Genomic DNA, 19,827 nt, shown 5'->3' on the forward strand with positions numbered 1-19,827 from the left:
GAACTAGTAGATACTTGGTGGTGTAACTAGTAGATACTTGGTGGTGGAACTAGTAGATACTTGGTGGTGTAACTAGTAGATACTTGGTGGTGTAACTAGTAGATACTTGGTGGTGTAACTAGTAGATACTTGGTGGTGTAACTAGTAGATACTTGATGGTGTAACTAGTAGATACTTGGTGGTGTAACTAGTAGATACTTGGTGGTGTAACTAGCAGATACTTGGTGGTGTAACTAGTAGATACTTGGTGGTGTAACTAGTAGATACTTGGTGGTGTAACTAGTAGATACTTGGTGATGTAACTAGTAGATACTTGGTGGTGTAACTAGTAGATTCTTGGTGGTGTAACTAGTAGATACTTGGTGGTGGAACTAGTAGATACTTGGTGGTGTAACTAGTAGATACTTGGTGGTGTAACTAGTAAATCCTTGGTGGTGGAACTAGTAGATACTTGGTGATGTAACTAGTAGATACTTGGTGGTGTAACTAGTAGCTACTTGGTGGTGTAACTAGTAGATACTTGGTGATGTAACTAGTAGATACTTGGTGGTGTAACTAGTAGATCCTTGGTGGTGTAACTAGTAGATACTTGGTGATGTAACTAGTAGATACTTGGTGGTGTAACTAGTAGCTACTTGGTGGTGTAACTAGTAGATCCTTGGTGGTGGAACTAGTAGATACTTGGTGGTGTAACTAGTAGATACTTGGTGGTGTAACTAGTAGATACTTGGTGGTGTAACTAGTAGCTACTTGGTGGTGTAACTAGTAGATACTTGGTGGTGTAACTAGTAGATACTTGGTGGTGTAACTAGTAGATACTTGGTGATGTAACTAGTAGATACTTGGTGGTGTAACTAGTAGATACTTGGTGGTGGAACTAGTAGATTCTTGGTGGTGTAACTAGTAGATACTTGGTGGTGGAACTAGTAGATACTTGGTGGTGGAACTAGTAGATACTTGGTGGTGTAACTAGTAGATACTTGGTGGTGTAACTAGTAGATACTTGGTGGTGTAACTAGTAGATACTTGATGGTGGAACTAGTAGATACTTGGTGGTGTAACTAGTAGATACTTGGTGGCGTAACTAGTAGATACTTGGTGATGTAACTAGTAGATACTTGGTGGTGTAACTAGCAGATACTTGGTGGTGTAACTAGTAGATACTTGGTGGTGTAACTAGTAGATACTTGGTGATGTAACTAGTAGATACTTGGTGGTGTAACTAGTAGATTCTTGGTGGTGTAACTAGTAGATACTTGGTGGTGGAACTAGTAGATACTTGGTGGTGTAACTAGTAGATACTTGGTGATGTAACTAGTAGATACTTGGTGGTGTAACTAGTAGATACTTGGTGGTGTAACTAGTAGATCCTTGGTGGTGTAACTAGTAGATACTTGGTGGCGTAACTAGTAGATACTTGGTGGCGTAACTAGTAGATACTTGGTGGTGTAACTAGTAGATACTTGGTGATGTAACTAGTAGATACTTGGTGGTGTAACTAGTAGATACTTGGTGGTGTAACTAGTAGATTCTTGGTGGTGTAACTAGTAGATTCTTGGTGGTGTAACTAGTAGATACTTGGTGGTGTAACTAGTAGATTCTTGGTGGTGGAACTAGTAGATTCTTGGTGGTGGAACTAGTAGATTCTTGGTGGTGTAACTAGTAGATACTTGGTGGTGTAACTAGTAGATACTTGGTGGTGTAACTAGTAGATACTTGGTGGTGGAACTAGTAGATACTTGGTGGTGTAACTAGTAGATACTTGGTGGTGTAACTAGTAGATACTTGATGGTGTAACTAGTAGATACTTGGTGGCGTAACTAGTAGATACTTGGTGGCGTAACTAGTAGATACTTGGTGGCGTAACTAGTAGATACTTGGTGGTGGAACTAGTAGATACTTGGTGGTGGAACTAGTAGATACTTGGTGTAACTAGTAGATACTTGGTGATGTAACTAGTAGATACTTGGTGGTGTAACTAGTAGATTCTTGGTGGTGTAACTAGTAGATACTTGGTGGTGTAACTAGTAGATACTTGGTGGTGTAACTAGTAGATTCTTGGTGGTGTAACTAGTAGATACTTGGTGGTGTAACTAGTAGATACTTGGTGATGTAACTAGTAGATACTTGGTGGTGTAACTAGTAGATACTTGGTGATGTAACTAGTAGATACTTGGTGGTGTAACTAGTAGATACTTGGTGGTGTAACTAGTAGATACTTGGTGGTGTAACTAGTAGATACTTGGTGGTGTAACTAGTAGATACTTGGTGATGTAACTAGTAGATACTTGGTGGTGTAACTAGTAGATTCTTGGTGGTGTAACTAGTAGATACTTGGTGGTGTAACTAGTAGATACTTGGTGGTGTAACTAGTAGATTCTTGGTGGTGTAACTAGTAGATACTTGGTGGTGTAACTAGTAGATACTTGGTGGTGTAACTAGTAGATACTTGGTGATGTAACTAGTAGATACTTGGTGGTGTAACTAGTAGATACTTGGTGATGTAACTAGTAGATACTTGGTGGTGTAACTAGTAGATACTTGGTGGTGTAACTAGTAGATACTTGGTGGTGTAACTAGTAGATACTTGGTGATGTAACTAGTAGATACTTGGTGGTGGAACTAGTAGATACTTGGTGGTGGAACTAGTAGATACTTGGTGGTGTAACTAGTAGATACTTGGTGATGTAACTAGTAGATACTTGGTGGTGTAACTAGTAGATACTTGGTGGTGTAACTAGTAGATTCTTGGTGGTGTAACTAGTAGATACTTGGTGGTGGAACTAGTAGATACTTGGTGGTGGAACTAGTAGATACTTGGTGGTGTAACTAGTAGATACTTGGTGATGTAACTAGTAGATACTTGGTGGTGTAACTAGTAGATACTTGGTGGTGTAACTAGTAGATACTTGGTGGTGTAACTAGTAGATACTTGGTGGTGTAACTAGTAGATACTTGGTGATGTAACTAGTAGATACTTGGTGGTGTAACTAGTAGATACTTGGTGGTGTAACTAGTAGATACTTGGTGGTGTAACTAGTAGATACTTGGTGGTGTAACTAGTAGATACTTGGTGATGTAACTAGTAGATACTTGGTGGTGTAACTAGTAGATACTTGGTGGTGTAACTAGTAGATACTTGGTGGTGTAACTAGTAGATACTTGGTGGTGGAACTAGTAGATACTTGGTGGTGGAACTAGTAGATACTTGGTGGTGTAACTAGTAGATACTTGGTGATGTAACTAGTAGATACTTGGTGATGTAACTAGTAGATACTTGGTGGTGTAACTAGTAGATACTTGGTGGTGTAACTAGTAGATACTTGGTGGTGTAACTAGTAGATACTTGGTGGTGGAACTAGTAGATACTTGGTGGTGGAACTAGTAGATACTTGGTGGTGGAACTAGTAGATACTTGGTGGTGTAACTAGTAGATACTTGGTGATGTAACTAGTAGATACTTGGTGATGTAACTAGTAGATACTTGGTGGTGTAACTAGTAGATACTTGGTGGTGTAACTAGTAGATACTTGGTGGTGTAACTAGTAGATACTTGGTGGTGTAACTAGTAGATACTTGGTGGTGGAACTAGTAGATACTTGGTGGTGTAACTAGTAGATACTTGGTGATGTAACTAGTAGATACTTGGTGGTGGAACTAGTAGATACTTGGTGGTGGAACTAGTAGATACTTGGTGGTGTAACTAGTAGATACTTGGTGGTGTAACTAGTAGATACTTGGTGGTGGAACTAGTAGATACTTGGTGGTGGAACTAGTAGATACTTGGTGGTGGAACTAGTAGATACTTGGTGGTGTAACTAGTAGATACTTGGTGATGTAACTAGTAGATACTTGGTGATGTAACTAGTAGATACTTGGTGGTGTAACTAGTAGATTCTTGGTGGTGTAACTAGTAGATACTTGGTGGTGGAACTAGTAGATACTTGGTGGTGGAACTAGTAGATACTTGGTGGTGTAACTAGTAGATACTTGGTGATGTAACTAGTAGATACTTGGTGGTGTAACTAGTAGATACTTGGTGGTGTAACTAGTAGATACTTGGTGGTGTAACTAGTAGATACTTGGTGGTGTAACTAGTAGATACTTGGTGATGTAACTAGTAGATACTTGGTGGTGTAACTAGTAGATACTTGGTGGTGTAACTAGTAGATACTTGGTGGTGTAACTAGTAGATACTTGGTGGTGTAACTAGTAGATACTTGGTGATGTAACTAGTAGATACTTGGTGGTGTAACTAGTAGATACTTGGTGGTGTAACTAGTAGATACTTGGTGGTGTAACTAGTAGATACTTGGTGGTGGAACTAGTAGATACTTGGTGGTGGAACTAGTAGATACTTGGTGGTGTAACTAGTAGATACTTGGTGATGTAACTAGTAGATACTTGGTGATGTAACTAGTAGATACTTGGTGGTGTAACTAGTAGATACTTGGTGGTGTAACTAGTAGATACTTGGTGGTGTAACTAGTAGATACTTGGTGGTGGAACTAGTAGATACTTGGTGGTGGAACTAGTAGATACTTGGTGGTGGAACTAGTAGATACTTGGTGGTGTAACTAGTAGATACTTGGTGATGTAACTAGTAGATACTTGGTGATGTAACTAGTAGATACTTGGTGGTGTAACTAGTAGATACTTGGTGGTGTAACTAGTAGATACTTGGTGGTGTAACTAGTAGATACTTGGTGGTGTAACTAGTAGATACTTGGTGGTGGAACTAGTAGATACTTGGTGGTGGAACTAGTAGATACTTGGTGATGTAACTAGTAGATACTTGGTGGTGTAACTAGTAGATACTTGGTGGTGTAACTAGTAGATACTTGGTGGTGTAACTAGTAGATACTTGGTGGTGTAACTAGTAGATACTTGGTGATGTAACTAGTAGATACTTGGTGATGTAACTAGTAGATACTTGGTGGTGTAACTAGTAGATACTTGGTGATGTAACTAGTAGATACTTGGTGGTGTAACTAGTAGATACTTGGTGGTGGAACTAGTAGATACTTGGTGGTGTAACTAGTAGATACTTGGTGGTGTAACTAGTAGATACTTGGTGGTGTAACTAGTAGATACTTGGTGATGTAACTAGTAGATAGTTGGTGGTGTAACTAGTAGCTACTTGGTGATGTAACTAGTAGATACTTGGTGGTGTAACTAGTAGATACTTGGTGGTGTAACTAGTAGATACTTGGTGGTGTAACTAGTAGATACTTGGTGGTGGAACTAGTAGATACTTGGTGGTGTAACTAGTAGATACTTGGTGGTGTAACTAGTAGATACTTGGTGATGTAACTAGTAGATAGTTGGTGGTGTAACTAGTAGCTACTTGGTGATGTAACTAGTAGATACTTGGTGGTGTAACTAGTAGATACTTGGTGGCGTAACTAGTAGATACTTGGTGGTGTAACTAGTAGATACTTGGTGGCGTAACTAGTAGATACTTGGTGATGTAACTAGTAGATAGTTGGTGATGTAACTAGTAGATACTTGGTGGTGTAACTAGTAGATACTTGGTGGTGTAACTAGTAGATACTTGGTGGTGTAACTAGTAGATACTTGGTGGTGTAACTAGTAGATACTTGGTGGTGTAACTAGTAGATACTTGGTGGTGGAACTAGTAGATACTTGGTGGTGTAACTAGTAGATACTTGGTGATGTAACTAGTAGATACTTGGTGGTGGAACTAGTAGATACTTGGTGGTGTAACTAGTAGATACTTGGTGGTGTAACTAGTAGATACTTGATGGTGTAACTAGTAGATACTTGGTGGCGTAACTAGTAGATACTTGGTGGCGTAACTAGTAGATTCTTGGTGGTGTAACTAGTAGATACTTGGTGGTGTAACTAGTAGATACTTGGTGGTGTAACTAGTAGATACTTGGTGATGTAACTAGTAGATACTTGGTGGTGTAACTAGTAGATTCTTGGTGGTGTAACTAGTAGATACTTGGTGGTGTAACTAGTAGATACTTGGTGGTGTAACTAGTAGATTCTTGGTGGTGTAACTAGTAGATACTTGGTGGTGTAACTAGTAGATACTTGGTGGTGTAACTAGTAGATACTTGGTGATGTAACTAGTAGATACTTGGTGGTGTAACTAGTAGATACTTGGTGATGTAACTAGTAGATACTTGGTGGTGTAACTAGTAGATACTTGGTGGTGTAACTAGTAGATACTTGGTGGTGTAACTAGTAGATACTTGGTGATGTAACTAGTAGATACTTGGTGGTGGAACTAGTAGATACTTGGTGGTGGAACTAGTAGATACTTGGTGGTGTAACTAGTAGATACTTGGTGATGTAACTAGTAGATACTTGGTGGTGTAACTAGTAGATACTTGGTGGTGTAACTAGTAGATTCTTGGTGGTGTAACTAGTAGATACTTGGTGGTGGAACTAGTAGATACTTGGTGGTGGAACTAGTAGATACTTGGTGGTGGAACTAGTAGATACTTGGTGATGTAACTAGTAGATACTTGGTGGTGTAACTAGTAGATACTTGGTGGTGTAACTAGTAGATACTTGGTGGTGTAACTAGTAGATACTTGGTGATGTAACTAGTAGATACTTGGTGGTGTAACTAGTAGATACTTGGTGGTGTAACTAGTAGATACTTGGTGGTGTAACTAGTAGATACTTGGTGGTGTAACTAGTAGATACTTGGTGATGTAACTAGTAGATACTTGGTGGTGTAACTAGTAGATACTTGGTGGTGTAACTAGTAGATACTTGGTGGTGTAACTAGTAGATACTTGGTGGTGGAACTAGTAGATACTTGGTGGTGGAACTAGTAGATACTTGGTGGTGTAACTAGTAGATACTTGGTGATGTAACTAGTAGATACTTGGTGATGTAACTAGTAGATACTTGGTGGTGTAACTAGTAGATACTTGGTGGTGTAACTAGTAGATACTTGGTGGTGTAACTAGTAGATACTTGGTGGTGGAACTAGTAGATACTTGGTGGTGGAACTAGTAGATACTTGGTGGTGGAACTAGTAGATACTTGGTGGTGTAACTAGTAGATACTTGGTGATGTAACTAGTAGATACTTGGTGATGTAACTAGTAGATACTTGGTGGTGTAACTAGTAGATACTTGGTGGTGTAACTAGTAGATACTTGGTGGTGTAACTAGTAGATACTTGGTGGTGTAACTAGTAGATACTTGGTGGTGGAACTAGTAGATACTTGGTGGTGGAACTAGTAGATACTTGGTGATGTAACTAGTAGATACTTGGTGGTGTAACTAGTAGATACTTGGTGGTGTAACTAGTAGATACTTGGTGGTGTAACTAGTAGATACTTGGTGGTGTAACTAGTAGATACTTGGTGATGTAACTAGTAGATACTTGGTGATGTAACTAGTAGATACTTGGTGGTGTAACTAGTAGATACTTGGTGATGTAACTAGTAGATACTTGGTGGTGTAACTAGTAGATACTTGGTGGTGGAACTAGTAGATACTTGGTGGTGTAACTAGTAGATACTTGGTGGTGTAACTAGTAGATACTTGGTGGTGTAACTAGTAGATACTTGGTGATGTAACTAGTAGATAGTTGGTGGTGTAACTAGTAGCTACTTGGTGATGTAACTAGTAGATACTTGGTGGTGTAACTAGTAGATACTTGGTGGTGTAACTAGTAGATACTTGGTGGTGTAACTAGTAGATACTTGGTGGTGGAACTAGTAGATACTTGGTGGTGTAACTAGTAGATACTTGGTGGTGTAACTAGTAGATACTTGGTGATGTAACTAGTAGATAGTTGGTGGTGTAACTAGTAGCTACTTGGTGATGTAACTAGTAGATACTTGGTGGTGTAACTAGTAGATACTTGGTGGCGTAACTAGTAGATACTTGGTGGTGTAACTAGTAGATACTTGGTGGCGTAACTAGTAGATACTTGGTGATGTAACTAGTAGATAGTTGGTGATGTAACTAGTAGATACTTGGTGGTGTAACTAGTAGATACTTGGTGGTGTAACTAGTAGATACTTGGTGGTGTAACTAGTAGATACTTGGTGGCGTAACTAGTAGATACTTGGTGATGTAACTAGTAGATACTTGGTGATGTAACTAGTAGATACTTGGTGGTGTAACTAGTAGATACTTGGTGGTGTAACTAGTAGATACTTGGTGGTGTAACTAGTAGATACTTGGTGGTGTAACTAGTAGCTACATGCATGGGTGAATGAGTCATCCAGCGTGACTAGTGTATATCACGATACAACTGACCCCGGTCCCCGGGCAGCCAGGCGGCAAAGGCAGCTATAACCGGGCTGACCACAGCGTCCTCGTCTCCTAGCAACGGCAGCGAACTGTCACTAGCCGCCGAAGACACGCCCCTCCTCAGAGTAACGTCTCTCCTCATTAGACCGCTTTCTACTTTGCACCAATCGCCTCAGTGGTTGTTGGCAGGTGATCCGGCTGAGGCGGTAGAGCGGGGAGGAGGCGGGTGGCTGTGTCTCCTGTGCTTTGCGCTTCTGTTTTAAAAGAAATCATGTCGGCCAGGAGGAGTATCGGAGATCCGGAGGTGAGAGCCGCAGTAATGTCTATGTCCTGCATACACACATGCTAGCTTTACAATATCGCATGTTCCGATCGCACGTAGCCGTATTTGTATGTGTGCATGGGGTCCATTCATGGGCTGCAATAGCGTTATATGAGTGATGTAGCTTCTAGTACAAGACATCTGTGGCCTTCAGCTGTTGTAATACTACAACTCCCAGCATGCTCTGTGAGGGTCTGCTAGTAGTTGTGCAGCAGCTGGACACTACATATAATGACATGGCTGCGTTACTGAATAGATATGTAGGACACATTGTATGGATATGCTATAAATGGATATAAAGCCAATATACAAATGGTGAATTAACCTATATTTACACAACAGTTCTTTTTTTTGGCTTTGAAGAATGGACGTTTTACCTTTGTTGGTGTGAATATAGTCTTCTAGTCAGTGGGGCCCCTCAGGCTCTCTTCATATCTGCTAAGAACATTTTTCTGTTCTTCTGCTCCACGGACAAACTGCTGTATCTGTGAATGACCCCTTAGTACTTTTTCGCATGGCTTTTTTCTACAAGATTTTTTGCTAATATGTCACGCCAAAAACTGTATGACGCTGGGTTCACACCAGTGTCCGATGTCCGGTCTCCGTTCTGAGGTTTCCATCTTCTGTCAGACCGGGTCCGGCCGTGAGCGCCGGGGAGTGTTTTGGGCTGTCCGTGGCGAAACCATTTTTTTTTAAACCAGACACAAAGTATTGCATGTCTGGCTCTGTGTCCGGTTAAAAAAAAACAGGTTTTGCCGCGGAAAGCACAAAACGCTCCCCGGCGGTCATGGCTGGACACTTTTCAAACTCATTCATTTGAATGGGTTTGAAAGATTGCGGCAGGTTTCCGTCTCCTGCCCAGTTTTGGGCAGGAAACGGAAACCTGAAAGCGGAGACCCCGGGCGCAGATGTGAACGAGCCCTAAACTGTTTAAAAAAACCACCATTTTTGTGTAAAACACTTCAAGTTTCACATTGAAATAGGAGACCAGAATCCACACTGACTGTGACATTCCGAATCCCTTCTGCTAAGGCCGCTGCTTAGGCCAATCAGCGGCCTTAGGAATGAAACCAAGGACGTCTCAGGTAGTGATGTCTCCGGTTCCCTTCTTGAGGCTACTGATTGGCCTCGGCTGTCACATGGGGCAGGGACTTCCACCAGAAGACAACAACGGAGCTGGAGGACTGGACTGTGCAGGGACAGGTGAGTATTGTTTTCTTTTTTTTTTTTTTTTCCACCTCCCCTGACCTAATTAATAGATAAAATTTTAGGTTGGACGACCCCTTTAAAGGGATTCTATCATTAAATTGCTATTTCACAAACACGTAGGAATACCCTTAAGAAAGGCTATTCTTCTCCTACCTTTAGATGTCTTCTCCGTGCCACCGTTCGGTAGAAATCCCACTTTTCCTCAGTATGCAAGTGAGTCCTCTCGCAGCACTGGGGGTGGGCCCCAGTGCTCAAACAGCAGTGGGGGTGTCCCCAATGTTGTGAGAGAAATCTCCAGTACCACCTCCATCTTCTTCTGGAACAGCCTCTCTCCGTGTCTTCTTCTGGCGCTGGCTTCAAACTTCTATGCGTGCTCAGTTGGCTCTGCCATCGGGCCTCGGGCAGAGCCGACTGCACATACCCGTGGCCTCTTCTCAATCAGCAATGACTCACCGTCTTTTTATAATATTTAAGAAACAGCTGCAAATGTTATAAAACTTAAAAAAAACTACTCACTTCTTCTTTACTTCAGCAATCTCGTGCTGATGATTTTTTTCTTGGTCCTCCTGGAGTTTGTTTAGACGTGGCCAGCAAGTCATCTGCTAGATCAGGGGTAGGGAACGTACGGCTCTCCAGCTGTTGCAAAACTACAACTCCCAGCATGCATACTTGCTCTGCTGTTCTTGGCGCACCCATGGAAGTGAATGGAGCATGATGGGAGTTGTAGTTTCACAGCAGCTGGAGAGCCGAAGGTTCCCTACCCCTATGCTAGATTTACATCATTGTTCAGTTCTGCACTATAATACCATTGCAAGCATTAAATATGTGGCCACAGTGGTCAAGTGTCATGCTGCTGGCATCATGGTGTAGTGGTAATTCCAATGAAATGTAGCATGTGACTGCTGTGATCCCTGGGATGCCAGGGGAAAGAATAGATAAATAGAATTGGATAACCTCTTTGTTTAAAGGAACAAAGGCAATTCATAGATTCCTAAGGATTGGTTATCAATGAAAGATGAGTGGCACCCAACACCCAGGACCAATACGTATCAGGTGATATAAGGGGCTGCAGTTCTGGTACAAGTACCGTGACTTCTTCACTGTTAACATCACACATTGTTTCATAGCATCTCTGCAACGTAATTACAGCTTTGTCCCTTACACTTCTATGGAACGAGGCTGTAATTTCATTGCATGTTCACTATAGAACAGATGATGGGCAATATAAACAGTGACTTAGTCACAGTGTGAGATCAGTGGGGGTCCTCCTGGATATCAGACGTCTTATTGATAACTTATTCTGAAAATAGGTTCTTGATGAAAAAGGAATTTTAAAATCTCTCTAGTAATATTCTGTCCAATCTACTATAAACTGTATCTTCTTACTGTGGGACTAGGGATGGAGTATGACGTGTTCATTCAATCAGTCTTTCGGCTATCACCAATGAGCAGCTTCTAGGGGATCAGAAACTTGCCAGATCCTCCCTTGAAACATCCTATAGATACAAACTGGGGAACAGTAACAAGAAAATATAAACACTTTTTATTGGGAAAAAAAAAGTTTCTCAAATACACACTTTTGGGTTGCACTTTTAACATTTTTTTTTTTTTCATCTCCTTATATATGAGGAACAGGAAAGGTGTAATGATACATTGGTTCATAAAAATGGAGACACACAAAGACAGGAGTCTCTAGCACTTAGTCTATGCAGTAGCTAACATAGCAGGTATGAGGATTATACATTTGTTGGATATATACACCTGCATGGGTGGGTTTTTAAGATATTTGTATAATGCTGATGGTCATGACTTTAGTCCTCCAATGGTAATTTATAAAGGGGCCAAAGTCAGTAAATAAACTACCGCATATTATGTTTATTAATGCCGCAATCCTGCCAGAAAATGAAAAGTTATTTTAAAGTTTAGAAATGTTTTATCCTTGGTTAATACAACATAGCGAACTCGGTGAAAGGGGGCATTTTGTCACCTCCAGCTCTTTGCATTTTTTTTTTTTAAACTTTTCTCCATTGACTGGCACAGTTGGACTTTCCCCACTAGCCCCTACCATTCTTCAGAGATTGGATTCAGCACCCAATATGCTTATTAAGCTCTCTACAGTCAGGTGGGTGTCCAGGAGAGACTTGCGCTTGACAGTAGAGACCCTAATTAGCATGTTGGGTGTTGAAACTATGTGCACTGATTGCTCTGGGATGGCTGGAGCTAGAGGAAAAAATCCAACTGTGCCAGAATCAATGGCACAATGTAGATGGATGTAAAAAAATGGCATTAGAGGAGGGAGTGAAATATCTTTTTTTTTTTTTTTTTTTAATACAATGCATTATACCTTTCTTAGTGTAGCCTTTATGAAAGGGGTCAAAAGGATTGTGCATAATTGAGAGGCAGAGTGCCTTTATTTTATTTTTTTTCTCACCTTTTATGGGGACAAGTATTATCATGGGAAGGCAGTAGTCTCGCTAGGTTGATGTTCAAGGTAATACCCAATGGAAACAATCAGCATATTACGGTAAAGGCAATCATGCCACTCTTATGGGTCTTTTGAGATTAGGGTTTTATTTTTATAAACCGTACACATTGAAACTCTTCTACGGCACAGTATGTATCTCGGTAAGTGTAATGTTATGTAATGTCAGATTTAAAGAAAAAAAAAATGAAAAGGTGTGCTGGATCACTGTTCATAGCAACCAGTCCGTCACTGGTTTTAACTTGCTAGTTTTATTGTTTTGACAGAAATACGTATTACTTTTTAATGCACAGCACAAATCTGACTTGTGAATTGATGGGTTTTATGTTCTGCTTGTTTACTGTAAATACATTTATTACAGATTCTTAAGAAAAGAATCCCTCAGAATCCAAGGTACCAGCATGTCAGAACAAGGCTTGATACAGGTCAGTGTACTCTAATATTGAAGAAATATATCGTAAAGCGTTGTCCAAGACTTGGCAAAGTTGGATACTGATGACCTATATGGTCATCAATATCAGATGGGACTGGGTCCTACAACTGGGCCCCATGCCGATTAGCTGTTTTGCCTTCAAAAGCCAAATACCAGGTATATGACTGGAACAGCTCAATTCCTATTAAAGTATATACAGTACAGTGTAATGGGTTCTTTAAACCTTAGTCACGTCAGGAGCTGCTTTGCTCACATTCACTTCAATAGGAGCAGAGCTGATTTCGGCTGATTGGTGCAACGTCCAACCAACTTGATAATGGTGACATATCTTGTGAGTCATTCATCTGGGCCAAATTAGTGGTGGAAAGCTGCGATGGAATCTTGATACAGGGGGCAAAAAATAAAGACAAATGCCTGGCAGATTTCCGCCTCAAATTCCTCTCCATTTCTGCCTTTGTGAATATACCCTTAGGTTAGGTTTTTTTTGTAACATGCCGCAGCAAAAAAGCATAGCGGGCAGCAGCAAAAAACATTGGGGGAAAAACCATGGTGCCAACACATTACGACTTTTCACAGAAAATCCACAGATGCGGATTTGCTTTTTCAAGTAAACCTATAGGGAAATTGCTGGTGTTTCCATAGGTATAATTGACATGCTGCGATCTCCATAATTGTGACTGTTTTTGAAATCAGAGCGTTTCCACTGTGCATATTTCTTCAATCTGTGGATGGGATTGGCTAGAATCCCATCCACTTTGCAGGTAATGTAAAATTCCATGGACAATTGAATGAGTAAAGAAGCAAGTCTACTATATTTTGTGTATTTACACAAAATACTGCAAGAATGACTGACTGTCAAATAGCAACAAAAAGCTACATTCACCTGTAGTTTTCATTTATGAAATGTTTTATGGTTGGAAGAGCACTTTAACCCCTTCCTGACATCTGCCGTAATAATATGGCAGAGGTCCATTCTTTAAAGAGGACCTTTCACCACTTGGGGCACACTGCTAAAAAGCCGACAGTGCTTTCACGTTCTGTGCCCCTGGTGAAGAGCTATTGGTGCCAATACCGTAGCTCTTCACTGTCAGAAGGGCGTTTCTGACAGTCAGTCAGGAATGCCCTTCCTCACAGTAGCGTCTATTGCGCTGTACTGTGAGAGCGCTAAGGAATGCCTCCTCCCTCCTGATAGTGCTCGTCCATAGACGGGTACTTTCGGCGTTCCTCACGGCTCAGCGTCATCTTTGGGCTGTAAGGAACACCCTCTCTCACAGTACAGCGCTATAAATGCTACTGTGAGGAAGGGCGTTTCTGACTGACTGTCAGAAATGCCCTTCTGACAGTGAATAGCTCTTCACTGGGGGCACAGAACGTGAAAGCCGACAGTGCGCTGAATTCAGCACACTGTCATCTTCCTATCGGTGTATTACTCCGCATGTGCCCCAGGAGGTGAAAGGTCCTCTTTAAATACAGTAAAAAGATAAAATGGGAGAGACACCGAGCGCCAATATAGTGTAGTAATTATAAACACTCTTGGTGATGATATGTAGTTAGTCTCTTACCTATTGGTGTTGTGAAATAGTCACAACTCCATATGAGCATATAAAAGGTGTTATAGCAGCAGCTCTTTCCCTTACACTGTGAAACAGCGTGATGCAATGATAGGTGATTCCTCAGGCAAGCCCGACAGGAGTGGAGGAGTAGGGAGTAAGCGCGCACACCAACGTATGATCTTGAACAGTTTATTAAACACTACGCGTTTCGGGCATCTGCCCTTTCTCAAGTGTGATACAAACTATAAAAAGAACAGTCCAATATGGTAGCAACATATTAAAATCAATCAATATATACAAATTTCCATCGTTAGCCAATGTGATCATCCAAAATCATATAAATACTGACACGTACTAAAGGTTTCAATATTACCAACAAAAAGGTGTTTGGCTCATCACAATAATATTTACTCTTAAACCAAATGATCCTGAGTAGAGCAGAATACAGAATACAGCGCTGTATCAAAAGGTGCTTACTAATCAAAATAGTATTTACTATTAAAGCAAAAAGGGTCGGGGTACAATAAAAAACAGTGCTGTAGTAAAGCTTCTTCTAGTTCTTACCTGTGTAGTGGTGAATACCAATATGCTGCTTCGCTTCTGCGTGTCCCCCTGGCATCTACAATGCACAGGTGCACACTATATGCTTACTTGTAAACTTAATGCTAGGAACATTATATGAGCGTATGTCTGATAGCAAAACTGCTTTCTGAGAATTAAAGTTATCTTACTAGTTTTGAATTAATTAGAAGACTAGGTTATCAATAAATAAATAAGTTAAAGGTATAATACCAAATGGTAACCATTGAGGATTAAATGTACATAAATACATAAAATTTGCATGCATTAATAAAATTTGCATAAAATGTATAATTAAATATCAATTAAAAACATAATCCAATAGAAATGCCCATAATTTTGATATAAAAAAAAGATAAATAATAAACTTGCAGAAACTCCAAAATCTTCCAGTTAATATTTTGTTATATCCTCTAAGATTTACTTACTTTAAGCGTTATATCGACGATCTTATATTTATCTGGGATGGTGATGATTTAACATTCAATACTTTCAAAGAATATTTGAATAACAATTTAATGGGAATAGAGCTGACTGGGAGTTCTGCTAAAGGTCAGATTGATTTTTTGGATCTAGCATTGACATCCAAGGGTGATCGGGTCATCACAAGTACCCATTTTAAAAACGTGGATTGCAACAGTTTTTTGGACTACAGAAGTCTCCACCATACCCAATGGAAAATTAACGTTCCATACGGTCAATTCAGACGAATTAGGAAGAACTGTACTGAAAACCAAGAATATAATAGACAAAGTAAGTTGCTGGCCGAGAGATTTCATATGAAACACTACCCCAAAGGTCTAGTTAAATCTGCACGCATTAGAGCAGGCCAACTGACTCAGAGTGAATGTCTTAAACCTAATCAAAAGGAAAATAATGACTCTTACCAGTTCAACTTCATAACAGCGTTTAGTTCATCTCATAAGACAATCAGAAACATCCTTACAAAACATTGGCCGGTCGTCCAGAACGACCCAGTGTTAAGTAAAATTGTGCCACCCAAACCTAAGCTTACCTTTAGAAGGGCCCAAACTCTTAAAAATATATTAGCCCCTAGCAGGCTACGGCCAATCAAAGAAAATACTGGACAAAGTTTAATCAAACCTATTGTAGGGAGCTATAAATGCGGCCACCAAAAGTGCAAGTGTTGCAAATCAATTAAAAATCGTACCACTTCTTTCACTAGCAGTGTTACGGGTGAGCGATTTCAAATTAAACATCATATGAATTGCTCTTCTAGTTATGTCATCTATCTGTTAGAATGTACTTGTGGGCTACAGTATATCGGTCGCACTATAATGATGTTACGCGAACGCATTAACAAGCATCGCTCTAATGTGAATAATGGCTTTGCAAAACATAGTGTGTCACGTCATGGGGCACAACACCACATGTGTAATTTTAAAGATTTCTCAGTAACTCCGAACGATCATATACCTGAGAACCAACCGAATCGTTTCGAGAGTCTGAGCAAAAAGGAGATATACTGGATATACAAAATTAACACCTTAACCCCTATGGGACTTAACGAAACCTTAGAGGATATAACAAAATATTAACTGGAAGATTTTGGAGTTTCTGCAAGTTTATTATTTATCTTTTTTTTTATATCAAAATTATGGGCATTTCTATTGGATTATGTTTTTAATTGATATTTAATTATACATTTTATGCAAATTTTATTAATGCATGCAAATTTTATGTATTTATGTACATTTAATCCTCAATGGTTACCATTTGGTATTATACCTTTAACTTATTTATTTATTGATAACCTAGTCTTCTAATTAATTCAAAACTAGTAAGATAACTTTAATTCTCAGAAAGCAGTTTTGCTATCAGACATACGCTCATATAATGTTCCTAGCATTAAGTTTACAAGTAAGCATATAGTGTGCACCTGTGCATTGTAGATGCCAGGGGGACACGCAGAAGCGAAGCAGCATACTGGTATTCACCACTACACAGGTAAGAACTAGAAGAAGCTTTACTACAGCACTGTTTTTTATTGTACCCCGACCCTTTTTGCTTTAATAGTAAATACTATTTTGATTAGTAAGCACCTTTTGATACAGCGCTGTATTCTGTATTCTGCTCTACTCAGGATCATTTGGTTTAAGAGTAAATATTATTGTGATGAGCCAAACACCTTTTTGTTGGTAATATTGAAACCTTTTGTGCATGTGTCAGTATTTATATGATTTCGGATGATCACATTGGCTAACGATGGAAATTTGTATATATTGATTGATTTTAATATGTTGCTACCATATTGGACTGTTCTTTTTATAGTTTGTATCACACTTGAGAAAGGGCAGATGCCCGAAACGCGTCGTGTTTAATAAACTGTTCAAGATCATACGTTGGTGTGCGCGGTTACTCCCTACTCCTCCACTCCTGTCGGGCTTGCCTGAGGAATCACCTATCACTCTTTAAATACAGCACTTGCTTTGAAACCATCACTGGCCTTCGTTGTCAAGGCAGCATGGCCAGTGCGCGGTCAGCATGTCCTCTGCTGGACATCATTCCTAACTGTCCATGTGCAAAATGATAAGTGTGAATTGGTCTACTGATATAATTTGCAGAGTTAAGTCTATGTTCTGTCTGTTATTCAGACAGCCCATAAACCTGAGCCGTAAAAGTATGAATAAGCCCTAAATCAATTGGTTTTCCTCATTTCATTGCCAGCATGTGCACTCGATACGTCTAAGCCTTGAGTGACTTACCACCTCACATTATAAAGGGTTGCCTTCTGACTTTGGCTGGTCATTGGTGCACTACAATTGCACATTATGAAGCATTGTCCTGCACATTATCTCTTCTATAGATTTTGGGTCATTCTTAGCTTTCTAGACTACAGAGATCAGTAAACCAGTCAAGGCTGCTTTGCTTCTAGGGAACTTGGTGAATACTTGTGTATTCTTCTGATATATTCAGGGGCATCAGTTATTTGTAGACCTTCCCAACTAGCAACAAAAACTGATTTCACTATTGATGATGAAATATATAGATGTAGCAGAGTTAACTAAAGTTCTGCAATTGGTTAAACTGCTGCAACATGATATCGTATCATAGAAGACCATAAAAATCAATGCATGGTTGGAAAAACACATTTTTCATGACTATTTTTCCGTTGTCTTTTGTGATAAGATATCCCAGTGCAGCAGTTTAACCAATAGCAAAAGTTTGGGTTAATGCTGCTACATCCGAACACGTAACGCAGCTCAGCACTAGAACTTGTTCTGCATTGGAACAACAAACAAATGTTACTGAGGTATCGGGCAGGGAAAGAATTTTGGCTCTGTCTGAATTCACTGGTGATGACGCTTGAAAGCAAATGATTACTGTTGCTAGAGCGTTTCACCAAACAGACCATGTAGCAGGATATGCATGAGTGAAGAATAAAGGCACTCTTCTCTGCCATTATCTCAGGTCATCTTACAGCTCCGTGTGCCCTACCCCGTGCCTCCAGAAATCACAAACCATTCAGTTCCCTTTTAGACTCCAAAATGAAACAATTGAAACACTTGTTCTCATCTTGGATATCACCTTGGAGATTTTTTCCAGGCATGTGTGTTGCATTTTAACCTTAACTTACAACAGTGCAAATAGCCACATCTAACTCACAAAGTTTTAAAAAATTTTTTAACCCAGTGTTTGCTCATAGTCTTGCAAATACAGCAGATATTTAATTCTTACTGCAAATGCATGATTTAGAGTAAAATTTTGGTGTTCACACTGAATGGTCCAACCCTCAGGATCAGCATATGATATATAGATTTTTTTTCTGTGTGTCTAGTGTATTGTATGCTCTGGGTAAACTTCTAGCTATATGTCATATGGCATACATTATACTGACAGAGGCCAAAAGACTGTGCTGTTTCATACAGTAAATTGGCTTAAGAAAAATTGCAAATGAAGTACCTCTTGTTATTCGATTTCTTCCCCACCATCTAAGCTAACAATGCAGGTGTCAATAACAGGTTATGGTATTGCCATGGTAAACATTTAAGGCACATTACCGAATATGACAAAGGTGCTATATGAGTGCAGGTCTTTCTTTGAAGAAAACCAGGTTCTCCAATGCTCATTGGCTAATTTGCTGCTTCCATAGCGTTAAATTCAGAGGTGACAGGCCTATTTACTTAGCTCTTTCTGTAATTCCCAACCAAGCATGCATGTTCTTTCAGTAGGTGAGGACTTCAGAGATGGGACCTTTATCGATAAATAATTCATCTGCAACAAACCTCCTTATTTGCAGACAATGATAAGCAGACAGTAAGGAGCTTTGTTATTAGTATGGTAGACATAGTCAGCAGCTCTTAAGCCATAGCAGTTGAGAGAACTTTGGAAAGACAGAGGGGGATGCAGCGCCACTGGAGTTACTATATTTCGTTGAGTGAGTCAATGCATTCCTATGGAACACAGAGCGACGCTCTCCTAGCAATACATTGAAGAAATAGGTTCAATTTCAGTGAGCAACACAGTGACTTGTGGCAGATCAGAGGTGGGTCACTATGTGCAATGTTACTTTAATCAGCCTTTACCACCTGCTGAGAGGTAAGAGGTGGACAGATGTTGGCCTGGGTGCCTGGCTGGGGTTTATAAAACTTTGGGTAGGGTGAATGCAGGCATAGCCACGTGATGAAGTACAGTATCTGATACACTATGTTGCGCTGGATGTGTATTTGATTCTGTTATGTCACCAAGAGGTTTGCTTACCCCAGCTAGTGCCTTCCAGGGGCTTATTAAAGGGATCCTATCAAACAAACACATTTTTTTTCTTAGTAACATATCGGGTGTCCCCAATGCTGCCAGAGAACTCTCTCCAGCGCCGCCTCCATCTTCGTCAGATGTGGTGGCTTGTAACTTCTAGACCTTGGGCAGAGCAGACTGTGCATGCCCACATGCCACAAGAAAATGGCTGCTTACCCAGTATTGTAAGCAGCCATTTTCTCGTGGCCTGTGGGCATGCGCAGTCTGCTCTGCCCGAGGCCTAG

General features: G+C 40.1%; 1 protein-coding gene across 1 annotated transcript in view; it reads left to right on the forward strand.

Annotated features, from left to right (window-relative positions):
* Nucleotides 1–8,474: 8,474 nt before the first annotated feature.
* Nucleotides 8,475–19,827, forward strand: part of CEP41 (centrosomal protein 41) — a 29,705-nt gene continuing 18,352 nt past the window's right edge. Inside the window, exons 1-2 of the mRNA XM_075276265.1 lie at nt 8,475–8,553; nt 12,624–12,687. Coding sequence (XP_075132366.1) covers nt 8,521–8,553; nt 12,624–12,687 — 97 coding nt within the window. The 5' untranslated portion in view covers nt 8,475–8,520. The remainder of the gene's footprint in view (nt 8,554–12,623; nt 12,688–19,827) is intronic.

Source organism: Leptodactylus fuscus, chromosome 5 (assembly GCF_031893055.1).
Source record: "Leptodactylus fuscus isolate aLepFus1 chromosome 5, aLepFus1.hap2, whole genome shotgun sequence".
NCBI classification, from domain to species: Eukaryota; Metazoa; Chordata; class Amphibia; order Anura; family Leptodactylidae; genus Leptodactylus; species Leptodactylus fuscus.